This window comes from Penicillium macrosclerotiorum (genome assembly GCF_028827735.1).
Source record: "Penicillium macrosclerotiorum strain IBT 26536 chromosome Unknown utg000003l_segment0_segment0, whole genome shotgun sequence".
NCBI lineage: Eukaryota > Fungi > Ascomycota > Eurotiomycetes > Eurotiales > Aspergillaceae > Penicillium > Penicillium macrosclerotiorum.
The window spans coordinates 1,576,716-1,591,836 of NW_026643083.1; the positions used below are offsets into that span (position 1 = coordinate 1,576,716).

At 48.5% G+C, this 15,121-nt stretch overlaps 7 protein-coding genes across 7 annotated transcripts; 3 read left to right on the top strand and 4 right to left on the bottom strand.

Annotated features, from left to right (window-relative positions):
- Positions 1 to 505: 505 nt before the first annotated feature.
- Positions 506 to 2,040, bottom strand: met2 (homoserine O-acetyltransferase; the record flags this gene model as incomplete). The annotated part of the gene is made up of 2 exons (XM_057075187.1): positions 506 to 1,941; positions 2,001 to 2,040. The coding sequence occupies 2 exons, from the start codon at positions 2,038 to 2,040 to the stop codon at positions 506 to 508; spliced, it is 1,476 nt and encodes a 491-aa protein (XP_056934692.1).
- A 337-nt stretch (positions 2,041 to 2,377) lies between these two features.
- N7462_003462 (putative amino acid permease) lies at positions 2,378 to 4,003 on the bottom strand (the record flags this gene model as incomplete). Its single annotated transcript, XM_057075188.1, has 1 exon — positions 2,378 to 4,003. The coding sequence occupies one exon, from the start codon at positions 4,001 to 4,003 to the stop codon at positions 2,378 to 2,380; it is 1,626 nt and encodes a 541-aa protein (XP_056934693.1).
- A 1,925-nt stretch (positions 4,004 to 5,928) lies between these two features.
- Positions 5,929 to 7,077, top strand: N7462_003463 (uncharacterized protein; the record flags this gene model as incomplete). Its single annotated transcript, XM_057075189.1, has 1 exon — positions 5,929 to 7,077. The coding sequence occupies one exon, from the start codon at positions 5,929 to 5,931 to the stop codon at positions 7,075 to 7,077; it is 1,149 nt and encodes a 382-aa protein (XP_056934694.1).
- A 589-nt stretch (positions 7,078 to 7,666) lies between these two features.
- N7462_003464 (ammonium transporter) lies at positions 7,667 to 8,975 on the top strand (the record flags this gene model as incomplete). Its single annotated transcript, XM_057075190.1, has 2 exons — positions 7,667 to 8,083; positions 8,136 to 8,975. The coding sequence occupies 2 exons, from the start codon at positions 7,667 to 7,669 to the stop codon at positions 8,973 to 8,975; spliced, it is 1,257 nt and encodes a 418-aa protein (XP_056934695.1).
- Positions 8,976 to 9,530: 555 nt separating this feature from the next.
- On the bottom strand, positions 9,531 to 11,007 carry N7462_003465 (MFS transporter; the record flags this gene model as incomplete). The annotated part of the gene is made up of 3 exons (XM_057075191.1): positions 9,531 to 10,121; positions 10,155 to 10,377; positions 10,586 to 11,007. The coding sequence occupies 3 exons, from the start codon at positions 11,005 to 11,007 to the stop codon at positions 9,531 to 9,533; spliced, it is 1,236 nt and encodes a 411-aa protein (XP_056934696.1).
- An 11-nt stretch (positions 11,008 to 11,018) lies between these two features.
- N7462_003466 (uncharacterized protein) lies at positions 11,019 to 11,380 on the bottom strand (the record flags this gene model as incomplete). Its single annotated transcript, XM_057075192.1, has 2 exons — positions 11,019 to 11,111; positions 11,288 to 11,380. The coding sequence occupies 2 exons, from the start codon at positions 11,378 to 11,380 to the stop codon at positions 11,019 to 11,021; spliced, it is 186 nt and encodes a 61-aa protein (XP_056934697.1).
- A 1,861-nt stretch (positions 11,381 to 13,241) lies between these two features.
- N7462_003467 (SAP domain protein) lies at positions 13,242 to 14,963 on the top strand (the record flags this gene model as incomplete). Its single annotated transcript, XM_057075193.1, has 1 exon — positions 13,242 to 14,963. One exon carries the CDS (start codon positions 13,242 to 13,244, stop codon positions 14,961 to 14,963), a length of 1,722 nt encoding a protein of 573 aa, XP_056934698.1.
- Positions 14,964 to 15,121: the final 158 nt, after the last annotated feature.

Genomic DNA, 15,121 nt, shown 5'->3' on the forward strand with positions numbered 1-15,121 from the left:
ATCTGCTTATTTAAAAAGCGACGCGTTCGTCGCGCGAATGACCAAGCTCTCGGAGAGATTATAAATAAAACCGAGGCTGGTCATCGGATTGTACGAAATAGACCCATCAACCCTCGGAGGACTTTGTTGAGTTTCTCCTGGAGATAAAAAGTGACCCGGAGGGCGGGTCGTGATGGAGAGCAGTTGGATGCTTCTTTGGCAGTCTTCTCGACGAGGCGGGTCCAATACTGAACGGCCAAGTGAAATTCGAGAGAGGCAGTTGGATGCACATCTCCCTGACTAGCGAAACGGATAAAAGAACGGCAACCTCTACTTCCCCTGTTGCACCATGGCCTCGGCCCAGACACGAGCACCAGTTGGGACTGAATACTACTCCAGCGGGGAGAGGAAATCCCACACCGGGGAAAAACAGCCCAAAAAAGGGAGTCAAGGGTCTGGCGCGGGGGACCATGGAGGTTGGCTGCAAGTGACTGCGCCAAAATGTGTGGTCATGTTGATGAGGTATTTACCATGCGGTAATGTCCTCCACCTCGGCCTCGCCGAAAGTGCTGCTCTTGGTGAGCTTGTTGACGCTGGCGACAGCAGCGGCATCTCCATTGGTCTGGGCCATGATATCAGGCAAGACCTCGTGGAAGAAGTCCACGATGTGGCGGTTGACCTGCTCAAACTGAAGCAAGAACGCATCGTGACCCTCAGGGCTGTCTATACGCTTGAGACGCGAATCAGGAATGCCAGCGGCAACCTCTTGCTGCTCGGCAAAAGTAAAGAGACCATCTGACTCAATACCAAGCACCAAAGCGGGCTGCTCAATCCGAGAGAGGGCCTCAAGAACTGGGTTCTCGGCATCCGCTCTAGCACGGTGCCTTGACACGTCATGAGTGTCAAGCTTGCGGGTCATGGCGATATAGCAGTTGGCATCAAAACGCTTGACAAACTTATCACCCTGATAACGCAGGTAGGATTGAGCCGAAAAATAGGTCGGCGGACGGGGACGACCGTCCGGCTTGGTTGGGGTTGGGGCAGAGAAGGTCTTGGTGCCTGAGAACTGCGGGTCCATGTACTGGACTTCGGTTTGTGGCACCGGAGATTCCTGTCTGCTCTCCGGGCGTGATGAGTGACCGCCCTTGTGACCGTCATTGTGAATAGCCCAATGCTCATTGGGAGGCGTGGGAAGCTTCTCCGTGCCGTTGATGTTTTGCCGCTTGGAGGGATCCGGCACATTGCGACCAAAGCGGGACTCAAATGAGTTCCGACTGCGGTAGGTCAGCAGTGCCGACATGCGAGCGGCACCTAGACCGGTTGCGGGCGGGTCATTGAATGGGTAGTATCCATCGTCATACTTTGGATCACTGTAGATGCTCTGGCGCTGGGCCTCGCCCCAACTAATGCACCACGCCGAATGGCGTGCAGATGTCGCGATCGGAACAATGGCACGGACATAATCCTTGCCAAAGAAGGAGTACTCCAGAGTGAGCATGCCACCCATGGAGCCACCGACGACAGCAGCAATCTGCTTTACGCCAAGGTCATCCAAGACCAGTTTATGAATATTCACGTCGTCACGAACAGTGGTGAGAGGGAACTCCGGACCGTAGTAGCCATTTTCAGGCTTACCGTCCTTGTAGGTGACTGCACTTGCACTTCCATATGGACTGCCCAAGCTGTTCAAGCAGACGACAAAGAACCGAGAGACATCGAAGGCTTGGCCCGGACCTCCGAGGAGGGGACCCCACCAATCGGCGACGTCGGCACTCCCACTCAGGGCGTGACAGATGACAAGGACATTGTCACCAGTGGGCGACAGTTTGCCTCTCGTAGTGTATGCAACAGGTACATTGTACAGGGTAACGCCAGATTCGAGAGTGAAGGAGGGGATGATGGCGATTGACTGGTCCTCAATCAACCCAGCATAGGGGTTCTCAGGCTGCGAAACGACTCTCTCTACGGGATTTAGTAGCCGTCTGGGTTAATTGGATGATGGGAAAGGGGTGTAGACTGACGGAATTGCGCAGTAGGCGCACTGTTGGTTTCGGTAACCATAGTGAATGGTAAGGGAAACCAAGAAATTGGGGAATGGAGAGAGAAGGAGAAGGACGGGCGAGGCGAAGTTGAAATATTCTTGACCCGCCAAAATGAGTCAGGAACCCCGCGGTCCCGCTCCGACCGCGAGCCAATCATTTGCGTGTCCGCCCGCTAAGCGGCCGAAGGCGGTGTATCACATGACCTTATTCGGGCCTCGGGCTATAATTGTTGGCGTAGAATGCTTCAAGAAAGAATGTTTCTTGACATTTCTTTGACATTTTTCACTAAGAACATTGCTGCATCATATATTACTAGCTACCAATAATCCAAGGGCCTATTCCAGATGCCTTTGGGGCTAATCAAGAGCTTCCGACTCCGGCGGCCCTTTGTAGTCTGCAAAGCCATCAGTATGATTCTGGAAGTAATACCCATCCAAAGGGAAATACTCACGTTTCCGAGCATATATCATGAACCACAGGGCTGATATGACCATGAATCCAACAAAAACTACCGATGCATAGTTCATCGACACTGGTGTGACAGGAAGGGCCGTTGGCATGCTGAAGAGAACAAGCTCAAAGGCAATCCATGCAAGCGCCAATACATTAAAACCCACACCCAGTTTTCCACAATTCCATGGCGCTTGGCTGACTTGCTGACGCTTGTTCAAAAGACTCAGCACAATGGGAAATGCGTAGGCAACAGCCAAGGCGATGACACCGACGGATACGAAGGCAGTGAAAGCACTTGAGCTTCCTAGGTTTATCAGACCAAGAAGCATCTGGATCACTGTCAGTAGCACAAGGGCCCAGACTGGTACACCAAGACGGGAATCCACACGCGCCCATACCCGAGCAAGCGGAATGGCATCGTCGCGTGCTGCAGCCCAGGTTGCGCGAGATGCTGCAACAGTAATGCTAATGGAGCAGAACAGGGTAATGATTAGGACGAGAAAGGTTAGGCCCAACCCGCCCCCTGGAGAACCCATCACACGATGGAAGATATAGGGCAGGGCCTGAGCACCAGGAGAATTATTGATAATATCTTCCATAGGTGGCAAGGTAAAGCATAGCGGCAGTATAAAGAACAGCCCTGCTATGCCTCCCACCGGGACGCTTAGTGCAATCGCACGGGGTACTTTGGTCGCAGGAGACGAGCACTCTTCAGCCATGCTCGAAATCATTCCAATCGCACTGAATGTATATGCAACAGGGAGGAGTCCGATGAAAAAGGTGAAGCTGCCCCAGCCCGCAAAAGACTTGTCATAGTGGCCCAGCGCATATGCGGCACTATGGCGACCCGCATCTGCCTTCACCGATAAGCAAACCAAAACCACGATAATGGTCAGAGCGGTCCAGGTAGCGCAAGCTATATCGACTTGGGGTAGATAACGATTGGCGAAGGTACATATCACCAAAGAGCCGAGACATACTGCGTAAAAGATAAGGAGTAACTGCCAGCTGTTGGCGCTCCAATCTGGGTGGTATATGGCGATCGTGGCGGAGAGCAAAGATGCGAACCCAAAATTCACCGAGAGAGTGATGGTCCAATTGCCAATAAGCCAGACCCAGGCATTGATAAAAGAGATGGTTGACTTCGACTTGGAGCCCGCGAGCTGGAACGTCCAATAATACGGGCCCGCCGATGTAGGATAGCGCGACGCCAGCTCTGCCAGCGACATTGCAACACATTGGTCGAGAATGCAGACCACAATCCATCCGACAAAGATGGAAAGTGGGCCGCCACCATAGATGGCACTCAAGAGAGGAGCGCCTTCTCCATATGGAATTGCTGCAATAGCCAAGGTCTGGAATAGAAGTGTGATGACAGATCGGTTACGCCGCATCTCTTGTTTGTAGCCCAGACGGTCAAGTTCCTCAAGTTCGTTCGCGGTGGTCATCTCCCCAGCTTCCGGTCGATCAAGACCCCGCGCCCCATCTATGAGGCCGGAAGCCTTCTCGTCGGCGTCACGAGAGTTCATTGTGTCCATCGGTACTCAGGAAGTGGCCAAGGGAGTTCAGGTTCGTGATCGCGATGATGTCTAGGTTAGCTTATTCTAGGGGATAAGCAGTTAATGAATGCACAGGTTCATTTCTCCCTGGCATAGGGAAAAACGATTACAGTGGGCAAAACTATGTTGAGCGGACAGATTCGGGCTTATAGGTTTGCGCAAAAGACATGAAAACCATAATTAATGCCTGGCTGCACATGCCACACTACCGGGGCTTTGGGAAGTTGCACGAGTACGAAGAGAAGAGTTTGGACAATGGGCGGGCTTGGAATCTGACCGATCGCCAGTCGATAAGCCGATTTGTGATTGACGTTTTCCATTCAGCATTTTTTAAGATAGGCAAAACTTCCAAATATGCTTCAAAAAGCAAAAATATGCGATAAACAGCATGCAAGATCGAGTACAGTTGCTTTGAAGTGCATTCTAATGCCTAGCAAAGTTAAGCCACGGCTAACCTGATTGAGAAAGCAGTTGCGTGAAGCTAAACTCGGAGCTCCTGCTATCTTGTTTATTCTCCATTTTTTGATCATACCCCAGAGGCGAAAAAGCCCAGGGCAGTATCTTATTTCCAACCCTATTGTGATAAAACTTGCAAGATCGTAAAGATAGAGCGATGATACAGTCTTTGCCCCTGGAGGGCCTGAAAGCGATCGGGGGGGTCGAGGGCGGCGGGTGCGTATAGAGCAGACGGAAAAACAAGAAGCTACAAAGCTGCAGGTGGTGAGTGAGCTAAACAAGGTTCAATGACGGCCTGAGATCGATATTGATTAGAATATTATTGATGCAGTAATCTCCCTCCCCGCAATTATTGTTGTCTTATCACGGCCAATCAGAGTGCCTCGACGCATTTTCTTGCCAGATTGAGCGATATACGAAGGGCATCTAACCTACACTAGTAATTCGCCCGTGGCCCGAAGTGCCGACTGAGTTCCACGTCCCGAGCTGAAGGAGCAGAGGCCTTGCTTAACCCCTCATTCACTGCTTTGGCACTTCTCCTCACGAAGCAAGGCTGCGCGCGCAAAGACAGAAAGAACAAGCAGTGGGACAGAAAGCCTGCCCAAACCAATATGATCAGTCGACACAAAGGGAGAAAGTCTCGGAATGGGTGTAACCTATGCAAATTGCGCAAGGTATGGATCGAGTGCAGGCCCAGGGGCAAGCCCGAAGGCCTCTTATGTATCGATATGCTAGCTGACCCACATCTCCATCCCCAGATTAAATGCGATGAGGGAAAGCCTTTTTGCCAACAATGCCTGAGGAAAAAGAAGGACTGCCCTGGGTATTCGGTTAATGTTCGCTTTTCCTCAAAGCATGAGGTTTCCTCTATTGGTCGCCCATTTCATTCTCAGCTACCATCTCCACCTTCAGTGGTGGAGTGGAAACCCCCGACTCGAGTGTCATCAACGGCACAGCCGAGTCTACTGTCACCTCCACACCTAGCAGATCCTATTGCAGCCGTTGAAAATGACCATTTACATAATTTCCCCAGTCGCTTCGATGCGGATGAAGACATTAGGTCAATCCCAAATGGAGTACATTTTTCTTGCTGCGAGCTCTTAGAATTCACAGCAACTGCTGAAGAGGCTTCATCGGCATCCAGATACTCCGATATATCATCTTCGCTTGGCCTTAGCTCATCTTCACTGTCCTTGACCGAAATTCGCGCCCTAGGAGACTCTGATACGTTATCTGTGGTGTCAAGACCCGCTCAATCCATTGGTTTTCAAAAAAGGCAATCCGCATTGGCGCATCAACCGATACATGGTCCAACATTCCTACTGAGCTACTGGTTCAACCGCATATGTCCTGTATTTTCTACCTTTGATTCTCCGAAGAATCCTTTCAGAAACTACATCGACTACACTTGGCAGCATTCCCCTTCCATATACTTCGCAATGCAAAGCATGGCAGCGGCCTGTGTGAAAGATCAGCTTCCGCGCATTGCCTCTATCTCTATTCAATTGCGTGGGGAAGCTATTCGAAACTTGAGATATGAGCTTGAAAACTTGGAGCACAAAACTGACGTTGCCACCCACCACGCCCTATTCTTAGCATGTTTCATGTTAGGTCTCAGCGCTGCATGGCACGATTCGCAAGATCTAGGATTAATATACTTTGAGACTGCTAAGGGGGTCTTTCAAAGACTGTCTCTTCTGCCATCAGCTCAGTCTGACGGGGAAAGTCTAGGCACCTCTTTTTGCGAGAAATCATTAGTCTATTGGCAGATGCTAATGGCTCCAGTTTGTAAAGATCCAGACAACGAGATGAATCGTGGCGGTCAACTTGCTGCAGCCTCATCAAGTGTTGGAAGAAAGAACTTACCGACACCACCACTTTCCGTCTGTCCAGTCATTCCACATCCATTCACTGGACTAGCTGAGTCCGCTCAGGATCTCCTTACCAAAGTAATTGCACTCACGCGCCGAAGAAGAGAGCCAAGCGCTTTGGATTCAGCAATCAAACTCGAGGAACAAATTTCACGTCTGCCAGTTCCAAGTGAAGACAACATTCAAGATACTCTTGATTCTATGAGCCCAAGCTGGCATTTTCAAGTTGGAGCAGAGGCCTATAAGAACGCTGGACTACTCCAACTCTATAATGCTTTCCCCGAACTTGTAGAAAGCCGTTTGCTGAATGCTGCCAACGAAAATCAAGATAGCGAAAAATGGCTGATCTCACTGGCTGTTCACACAATTGATCTTCTAAAGAGAATTCCGCCAAGCTCTGGAACTCGCTGCACCCAACCATTAGTATTCATTATCTCAGCAGCAGGATTGAAGTTTCCAAAGGTAATCACTCGATGTCAAAGCCTGGAATTTGAGAGCTCTTTCAGCTTTGAAATATCACCCTTTGAAGTGGTTGTCGCGCGCAGCCGGACATTTGTCTTAGATAGATTGACTTGTTTTGAACGTAACCTGCCCTCAAAACCCATCTCTACTGCTATCAAATTGGTCCGTGAAGTTTGGCGTCAAATGGATGATGAAAATGAAGTTTGCTGGATGGATGTTATGGTCGACAATCAGCTAGAATCACTTTTCGGATGATTTGTGCTGCATGTTCTGTATAATAGCATGTTATCTGTGTGTTATAGGTTATTCGAGGCCCAAAGCGATAGGGGCGATGTACTCTTGCTCCAGAGGGCTGTCAGGCATGTGAACGCAAGGCTTGAGCCCCTTTACCTACATATGATTTGGAATAAATATTTCTAGGAAAGAAACGGCCTTTTTGTCGACGATGAGACAACAATCAATACAACAGCATAGTGATAGGAATAGGTAGTATAAACGGAGTACCACTGCTTTGCAGATAATCTCTCGATAGCACAGCGAATGAGAGCAATTATGGCCAGCTCATATTTTCTTCGCTTATTCACTTAGAGATCCTTTTTTCATTAGCTAGCCGAGAAAACCTTGGAGATAAGAGCGATTTGCGTCGCTCATTTTGGTAAGCAAATGCGGCGCCGATCTCATTGGATGAAAGATGTACCTAATCGTCAACAGAGCCATAGTTGTTAATTAGTGCTCATGCACATGTCCCTAGCGGACTTGTTATTAATATTTCAACCATTTTGTGTCCTCCCATAAAATGTTGAAGATTTCTGCTTAATGCATTTCAGCAATTTTTTCTTTCAAAATGGCCAATGCCAGTATTCTAGACCATTGGAAGGAATGTTCCCCAATTGACACCCTCTTCATTCTCATTTGCTGTGTTTTCTGTTGGTTGATTATACCTGCTGTTGGGCTGGGATATTCTGGATATTCGATCAATAGAAATGGGCTTGCATCGTTCTATCCAAGTCTTCTAGTCATTGCAGTATGTTCAATCCAATGGTGGATCTTAGGGTACTCACTAGCCTACGGAGATGCGGGCGGAGTATTTGGGGGGCTCGAAAAGATTTTCCATCTTAATGTCCTTGCAAAACCGATTGGATCTATCCCCGAAATTCTGTTCTCGGAATTTCAGTTGATTTTCTGCGCCACGGTATGCATTATCGCCGTCGGTGGTGCCTGTGAGCGAGGACGGATCCTTCCTTTGATCCCATTTATTTTTGTAAGACGTCCTAGTTGGCAATATTCAAACTCCAGCTCACCAGATAACATAGCTCTGGTGCACCTTCATCTACGAGCCTATTGCCCATATGGTGTGGTCTGAAAATGGTCTCTTAAACAATCTTGGGGTTCTTGATTTCGCCGGGGGAACTCCAGTTCATATCTGTAGCGGAGCTTCCGCGACAGCTATGAGCGTCTATCTTTCGTGGCCTCTCTTTCGTTCCCGCCGATCTTCAACTCGTACTCCACAGCATCTGAAACTCCACAGGCCGCACAATAGTATGTGTCAGCTTCTGGCTCTTATAATTATCTGGAATGCCTGGCTCGCTTTTGATGCAGGTACAACATTAGCGCTCAACTTCAAGAGCGTTTTCGTTGCTTACACGACAAATCTTTGTGCTGCAGCAGGTGCCATTACCTGGGCCAGCATGACGTTCTGGGAAACTGGGAAGTGGAGTCTCGACAGTACTTTCATGGGTGCTATTTCAGGATTGGTGATGATTACTCCAAGTGCAGGGTTTATTGATCTGCCCACTGCATTTTTCTTCGGCATTTTTGGGGCTTTTATCTGCAGACAGGCGCTGAGGATCAAGTTCACCAAGATGGCGGCTCGATTACGCTGGGTAGACAATGGGGACACTTTTGCGACACACTGTATCGGTGGCTTTATAGGAACTATCGCAACAGGGCTGTTTGCTAGAAGAGAAGTTGCTGCCTACGATGGTACCATGGAAATTTTGGGAGGATGCTTCTTTGACGGCCACTGGGCGCAGCTTGGGATACAGATTCTTGAAGCGCTGATTGGGTTTACATGGAGCTTTGCAGGAACATATGTAATTTATGCCCTGATCGATTGTATTCCGGGCCTGGAGGTCCTAGCGCAGGACAGGTAAGTTTGATGGAATTCGTGAGTACTCAAACGTTGAAGATACTAACTCTATTAGTGATATAATCCCAGGAATGGATGCTTCCCAAATGGGTGAATCTTTATACGAGGTACAATGGTCGGGAGAAGAAGAATATTCTCCATTCGCCGGCATGTGTCGATTGAACTAAAATACTTGTGAGGTAGGTCGCGACATACGTATGCATATTCAACCCCAACAATAAGTTCAATATCGAGTCCTTCGAGAACTGGCTTTGGATGTAAAAGATATTTATTTAAAATTCCAAATCTTCATTAGTCCTTACTTAAACAAAAAGTATCTTTGTCATGAACTAGAGAATCACATCCTGATTACCTCACTGCACTCATTGTTAACCAAATTGAGACTGCTAGAGAGAAAAAAAAGCCAACTAGAAGCAAAATACGACGTACACAAACAGGACTCGAGTTTTAATAAAATATGGCATAGAGCCCTTCTAGTAGAAAGGCTCAACAGGCATTTTTGAATCCGCAAAATAAAAATTTAATATATCAGTAGTTGCCTTTACCGACGAATTCGCCGTCAGCATTCGTTCTCTTGTCTTTCTGTGTGAATATTTGGCTTCGATCTTTCCCCAAAAAGTCCAACGGGAACGCTGCACAGTGCGCATATTACCCCTAAGACGACGGTCATTGTTCCCCAACCAGCACTGACCTTGATAGACCCACCAACTATGGGCCCGAGAAGTTGCCCACTGGAAAATGCCATATTATAAAGTGCATAAGCTTGCGAAACGGACTTCTTTTCACCCAGAGAGCCATCTTCAGGATGACCAACCAAGTAGGAAATTTCTGTCATTGCGGCCAGTCCCACGAAAATGAACATAGTCCCTACAATGGCCAAGAGCACACAAAGAATAATTTGGCAAGCCAAATTGTTCTCCTGAACGTAGCGGAGACAAACGGTTGCCACGGCTGTGAGTAGACATATCACCGGACCAATCATGCGAACGCCAAACTTATCCACAAACTTCCCGAAAGGGACGGCAGCAAAGTTCGGTAGTGTCAGAGCTAGGAATATCAGGCCTGCTCCCCTTGTTGACCAATGGTAGGTCTCCATTACAAAGAGTGGAAGTGTCTGTAAAGTGGAATCAGCATTTGAGTTCGTCTTAAGCTATGGGGATCTTATCAAAGAGTAAGGTCTTACTGTCTCGAAAGCCCCGAATGTAGATGTAGAGAGCACCGTGGCTAGCAATGCAAGTTGCATATGCCCCATTTTGAGGAGTTGAAAAATATTGGGTGAATTCGAACGATCGGTTGAGTTGGAAGCGTCTTGAGAGGCGAGCAAAGGTGACTGTTCGTCTCTTTGTTTGGAACCGGCTTGAGAAGATTTCGGTTGCTCTTCACCATTTATTTGGCCTTTCTCCCACCTTCGAGCAACTTTTGATAATTAGCAATGTGGAAACACCATGCCTGATTAAATGAAGTACCTGATTTCTCAATCATTAAGAGACGGAGAATGAAGTCCATAGCAATAATCGTCAAAGGCACGATGAATGCACCGATAAATCCCAAGCTTTGGTATCTGTGGTAAAGGTTAGTAAGGACTAAAGGACCAAGCCAGGGGATGATAATCACGTTAAGCCACCGATAGTAGGACCAAGGAGTGTTCCTACTGTCATAGCCATACTCGTATAGCCCAGAGCTTCTCCAACTCGATCTTCGCTTACAGTATCAACAACTAAAGCAGTTCCTACTACCCACGTTGCTGCAGCAGAAATTCCCTGGATAGCCCTTGCGAGGATGAAGGTGAACGGAGACCTTGCCAGCATGAAAAACACCGTCGAGATTCCTAGAGCAATAAGACCGATTGTGAAAGGGCCTCTCCGCGACTTGCAGTGGTCTGCAAAGTATCCAAAAAGAGCTGCGAAAAGTTTTAGCGCCCGAAAGCTCATTATTCTGGGATACCACTCAGGGTAAGAAGCATACGTGAGCCCACAAGCAGAGTCCCTCCATATACTGCCAAAAGAATGGAAACCCAACTTTGCGCTAGAAGTCATTGGGTCAGTATTCATGGCCTGTGTAGATTGACGAAATCAAATTTACCATCTTCTGGTCGCACTCCGGCACGGTCAACGATTGCCTTCGGTATAATAGGAATAATCTATGGATGAAGGACACTCATTAATTTCCAAAGCTCTCTGAAACCACAACATCATTCGACAGGGATTTCCTCTTTCATTCTTTAAGTATTACCAAAGTATATAGTAGAACATCCTGGTTTACTAGATCAGATTGGTGGCCAGATTTGGAGAAGAGCTAAATGAAAATGGTGCTCACAACAAAGAGGGCTACCGAAACGGTCAACACAATAAATGACTCGGAGGAACGGATATATAAGAAACGAGGTTTCTCTGTCGCATTTGAAGGCATGATCAACTAAAGAACAACAGCTGTAAACAAAATTTAGGTACAGCTTAGACTCACTGATACGGGGAGCCATGGGGTTTATGGCAGGGATTTTCCAGCCGTGAACCAGAACAGACCGACAATAATCAGAAAATAAAACAAAAAAAAATTAATCTTTCCTCATGATTACACTACGTAACAGAGAGCACGATTAGATTCAGTTGTGAGGTTGATTAATGCGATCTGGCGAAGATTCAGCTAGCCTCCGCCATGCATTTTTACAATAATGTTGTGGGTCATATTGCATAAACTCACGCTGTATGTATGTACGGCTTTTACGAACCAGTCATCTTAGCCAATGCACGTTTTAAACGGATGCAGAAGGAAATATCAGCGTATGAAGCCCCGTCCTCGTGCGGGTTACACAACGTACGGCTGATGATTTCTTGATTTTGCCACTTTTCATGGCGCGCGTCTTTTCCACTGTTATATTTTTGGGCAACATTGATTTATTACGGAAAATAATTACGATCTCAGGACCCTCGGATAATCCTCAGCTGTCTCCATCGGGTCTTCGAATATAGGTGCAGTAAACAACCTTGCATACTTCAATTCACCGCTGGGTGCAAGAGTCGTTATCTATATCGAAGTTGACAATCCTTCTATCGGTCTAGTGTGTGTGATACCGATCGAAACAGCAAAGTATCCAGTTATGAGCTCCCTCTCAGGAAAGGACGGTGTGTTCCAAAAGGGGGCGAGCTCGGAATGTTTCACTATGGAGGTTCGACATACTGCGTGTTGTTTGGTCCCAATGTAGACCTGGAATAGAGCCCTGAAGCGCAACAAGGCCGAGGGACAGCTGAAGTCGGAAATATTCCTGTTAACGCTAAGATTGCAAGAATCAGGAAATAAAAAAGCAGTCTATGGGACTGATTTATGTGATAAACAAATGTAAATACTAGCAAAATGGCCAACGAGTTGTTTGCTACTGTAAATTGAACTCTATGGTGTCTTGACCTGGTTTCATCCCCCCTCGCCTCGACAGGTTTTGTTCGGAATAGAGACCCCTTCTTTTGAGCAACGGAAGGTCGTCTTTGCCCATATTTTGTCTTGACGCTAGTATACTCTATTTAATCTCAGCCCATCAACTCGGGTAGTTAACTGTCTTTATAATGATATCCTTTTTCTGTACCAAAGTGTGTGTAATATGGAAGTCTACAACCATAGTTTGGTTGCTCCTCAGTCACACCGAAAATATAAATGTATCGCCAAGCGTTTTAGATAGGCCGGGATCTTCCAGATTTTGGGTACATTCTAAAGAGGAACATCAATAATGTGGATTCCGAAAAGCGTCTGCACACTTGATTGTGGCTCAGAAAACCTGCTCGCAGCCCATTTGTAGTTCGATGGCATTGTTACCACGCCCCGCATCTCAGTTGTCGTCGTGTTCGCCTCTCTTGGTTTTAATTTGGACTCTGAAAAGCACCGTGTCAGGAAGAGGTTGTGATCGCTTTCCGTAGAAGTTCCCTAGTCCGTATGCGGGAGGATTTGTATGGTTTCGGTAGCAGTAAATAGCTAGCAAGCACAACGGGAAATCTCAGTTATTTGAATTTGATGACATTCAAATCTTGGTCAATCTTTTCTTTTAGAATCTGTTCATAATCCTTGTGATCATCTTATTTGAAGATCACTACCAGCGCAAAAGACAACTGGCCAATTTTGACTTGGTGTCTGTTGCTCGAATAACGCTAGCCGGATATCGTTAGCGTCCTACATCATCATCGGCGCGCATTCCGTCGCGTCCCCGGATTTAATCCCTGTGCAGACATTTCGCACTTACCATCCCCACTATCCTCAACTCACTTGCGATTCATGTTCCGGCGCGATGGCTGATTATACGTCATGGAAGGTCACGGACCTGAAGGCAGAGCTCAAGAAACGCGGGATTCCCCAAACTGGCCTCCGTCTAAAACAGCAATTCATCGACAAGCTCACGGAGGAAGACGCCAAGTCGCAATCAGATGGAGCTCCCCCCGAAGCAGCAGCTCCTGAGAAGGAATTATCGCATGAAACGGCTGTCGAACCTGTTCCTCAAGTAACTGAATCACCATCAGAATCGCAGCAACCCGTGGAAAGTGAAACAAAGGTGTCAGAAAAACAAGAACTCTCACAACCAGAAGTGGCATCGAAAGGGAGCTCTGAGGAAGTACAAGATAGAAAAGATACAGTTGACAGTGCCAAGGAGAATGTCCCAGGAGAATCAGAGGAGCTCAAAGCTGAAACAAATGCTTCGTTGGAGGAGTCAACCGAGACCACAGCAGAGCCTGCTGAGAAAACTCCTGGAGACGCCGAGCCTGCGGCGGTTGAAATTTCACAGAGTGCAGATATCGCTGTACCCTCGGCGCTTCAGACATCTGAAGCGAATACTGAGTTGTCAACCCCCCTGCCTATCGAAGAGGCTTTGGAAGATAAGCGGAAGCGAAAACGCCGCAGCCAGAGTCCCGTACCAACCCCAGAGGCAATTGCGAATAAGAGAGCGCGTGCGAAGGAGGAGAACGCGAAGGACATGGTGAAGGATGATCAGCCTGTGATTCATGAAGAGACCCAAATGGAGACCGCCCGGGAGGAACAGGAGACACCAGGAGCCCAAATGGCAGAGGCTTCGGCTCCAGTGCCAGCAAAACAAGATGCTCGCTTCCGGGGACTCTTCGCTGTCGAGCCGGCTCCTCCCATCGCATCTTCGTCAACCCAAGATGTTGTAATGGAAGATGCGGATGTCACACCTGCTCTCCATGCTGCAACTGCGGCACTCTACATCAATGGCCTGATGCGCCCCTTTCAACCAACTGCGCTTCGCAATCACCTCATCAATCTTGCAGCCGCCCCTGGGGAACCTTCAAATCCAGAGGTCATCCAGGAATTCTATCTCGATGCTATCAAAACGCATTGCTTTGTGCGCTTCGGTGATACCGCCGCTGCGGCACGGGTTCGGTCGGCTCTTCATGGAACCGTTTGGCCGAACGAGAGCAATCGAAAAAGTCTCTGGGCCGACTTCATCCCCGACGAACAGATTCAAGAATGGATTAGCACGGAAGAAGCAGCCCGGAATCGACCCGGACCTCCCGTTCGTTGGGAAGTGCGATATGAATCCACCGAGGATGGAACTACTGCCATTCTAGAAGAGAGCGGTCCTGGCTCTCGATCAGCTCCATCACGGCCACGCGAGTCTGGGTTCACCCGGACGCCGCCATTGGGTCCGCGTGGCAGTGTCGCCCAAGCGGAGCATCGCCCATCCAACGCCCCACCCGCTCCTCCGTCGCGTCCCGGGCAGGGCTTCAAGCCTCTTGATGACCTATTTAAGTCCACCACGACTAAACCCAAGCTGTATTACTTGCCGGTTCCTCGCGCGGTGGCGGACAAACGGTTGGACCAATTTGACGATCTCTTGAACAAGGGCCCCTTTCCCCGCCGTGGCGGTGATGAGATGCGCCGGATTACCTTCGAAGATGAGGACTTTTTCGTGGATGTTGGCCCGGAGTACGGCCCCCGAGCTCTCCAACGGCGCCAGGGGCGCGGTGGACGGCCTGGAGGTCCCCATCGCCGATAATGCCGGGCATGCCGGTAATCCACGGGGGTGAAGTCCACGAGGCGCAAGCGAATCACACCCCCAAAAGTTCCTCTGGTCGGCTTTCGACGGTGCAGCCTATCGCAAGCCTATCGCAACCCCCCAGAGCATGTACCATAGTGATGATGTATAACAAATGC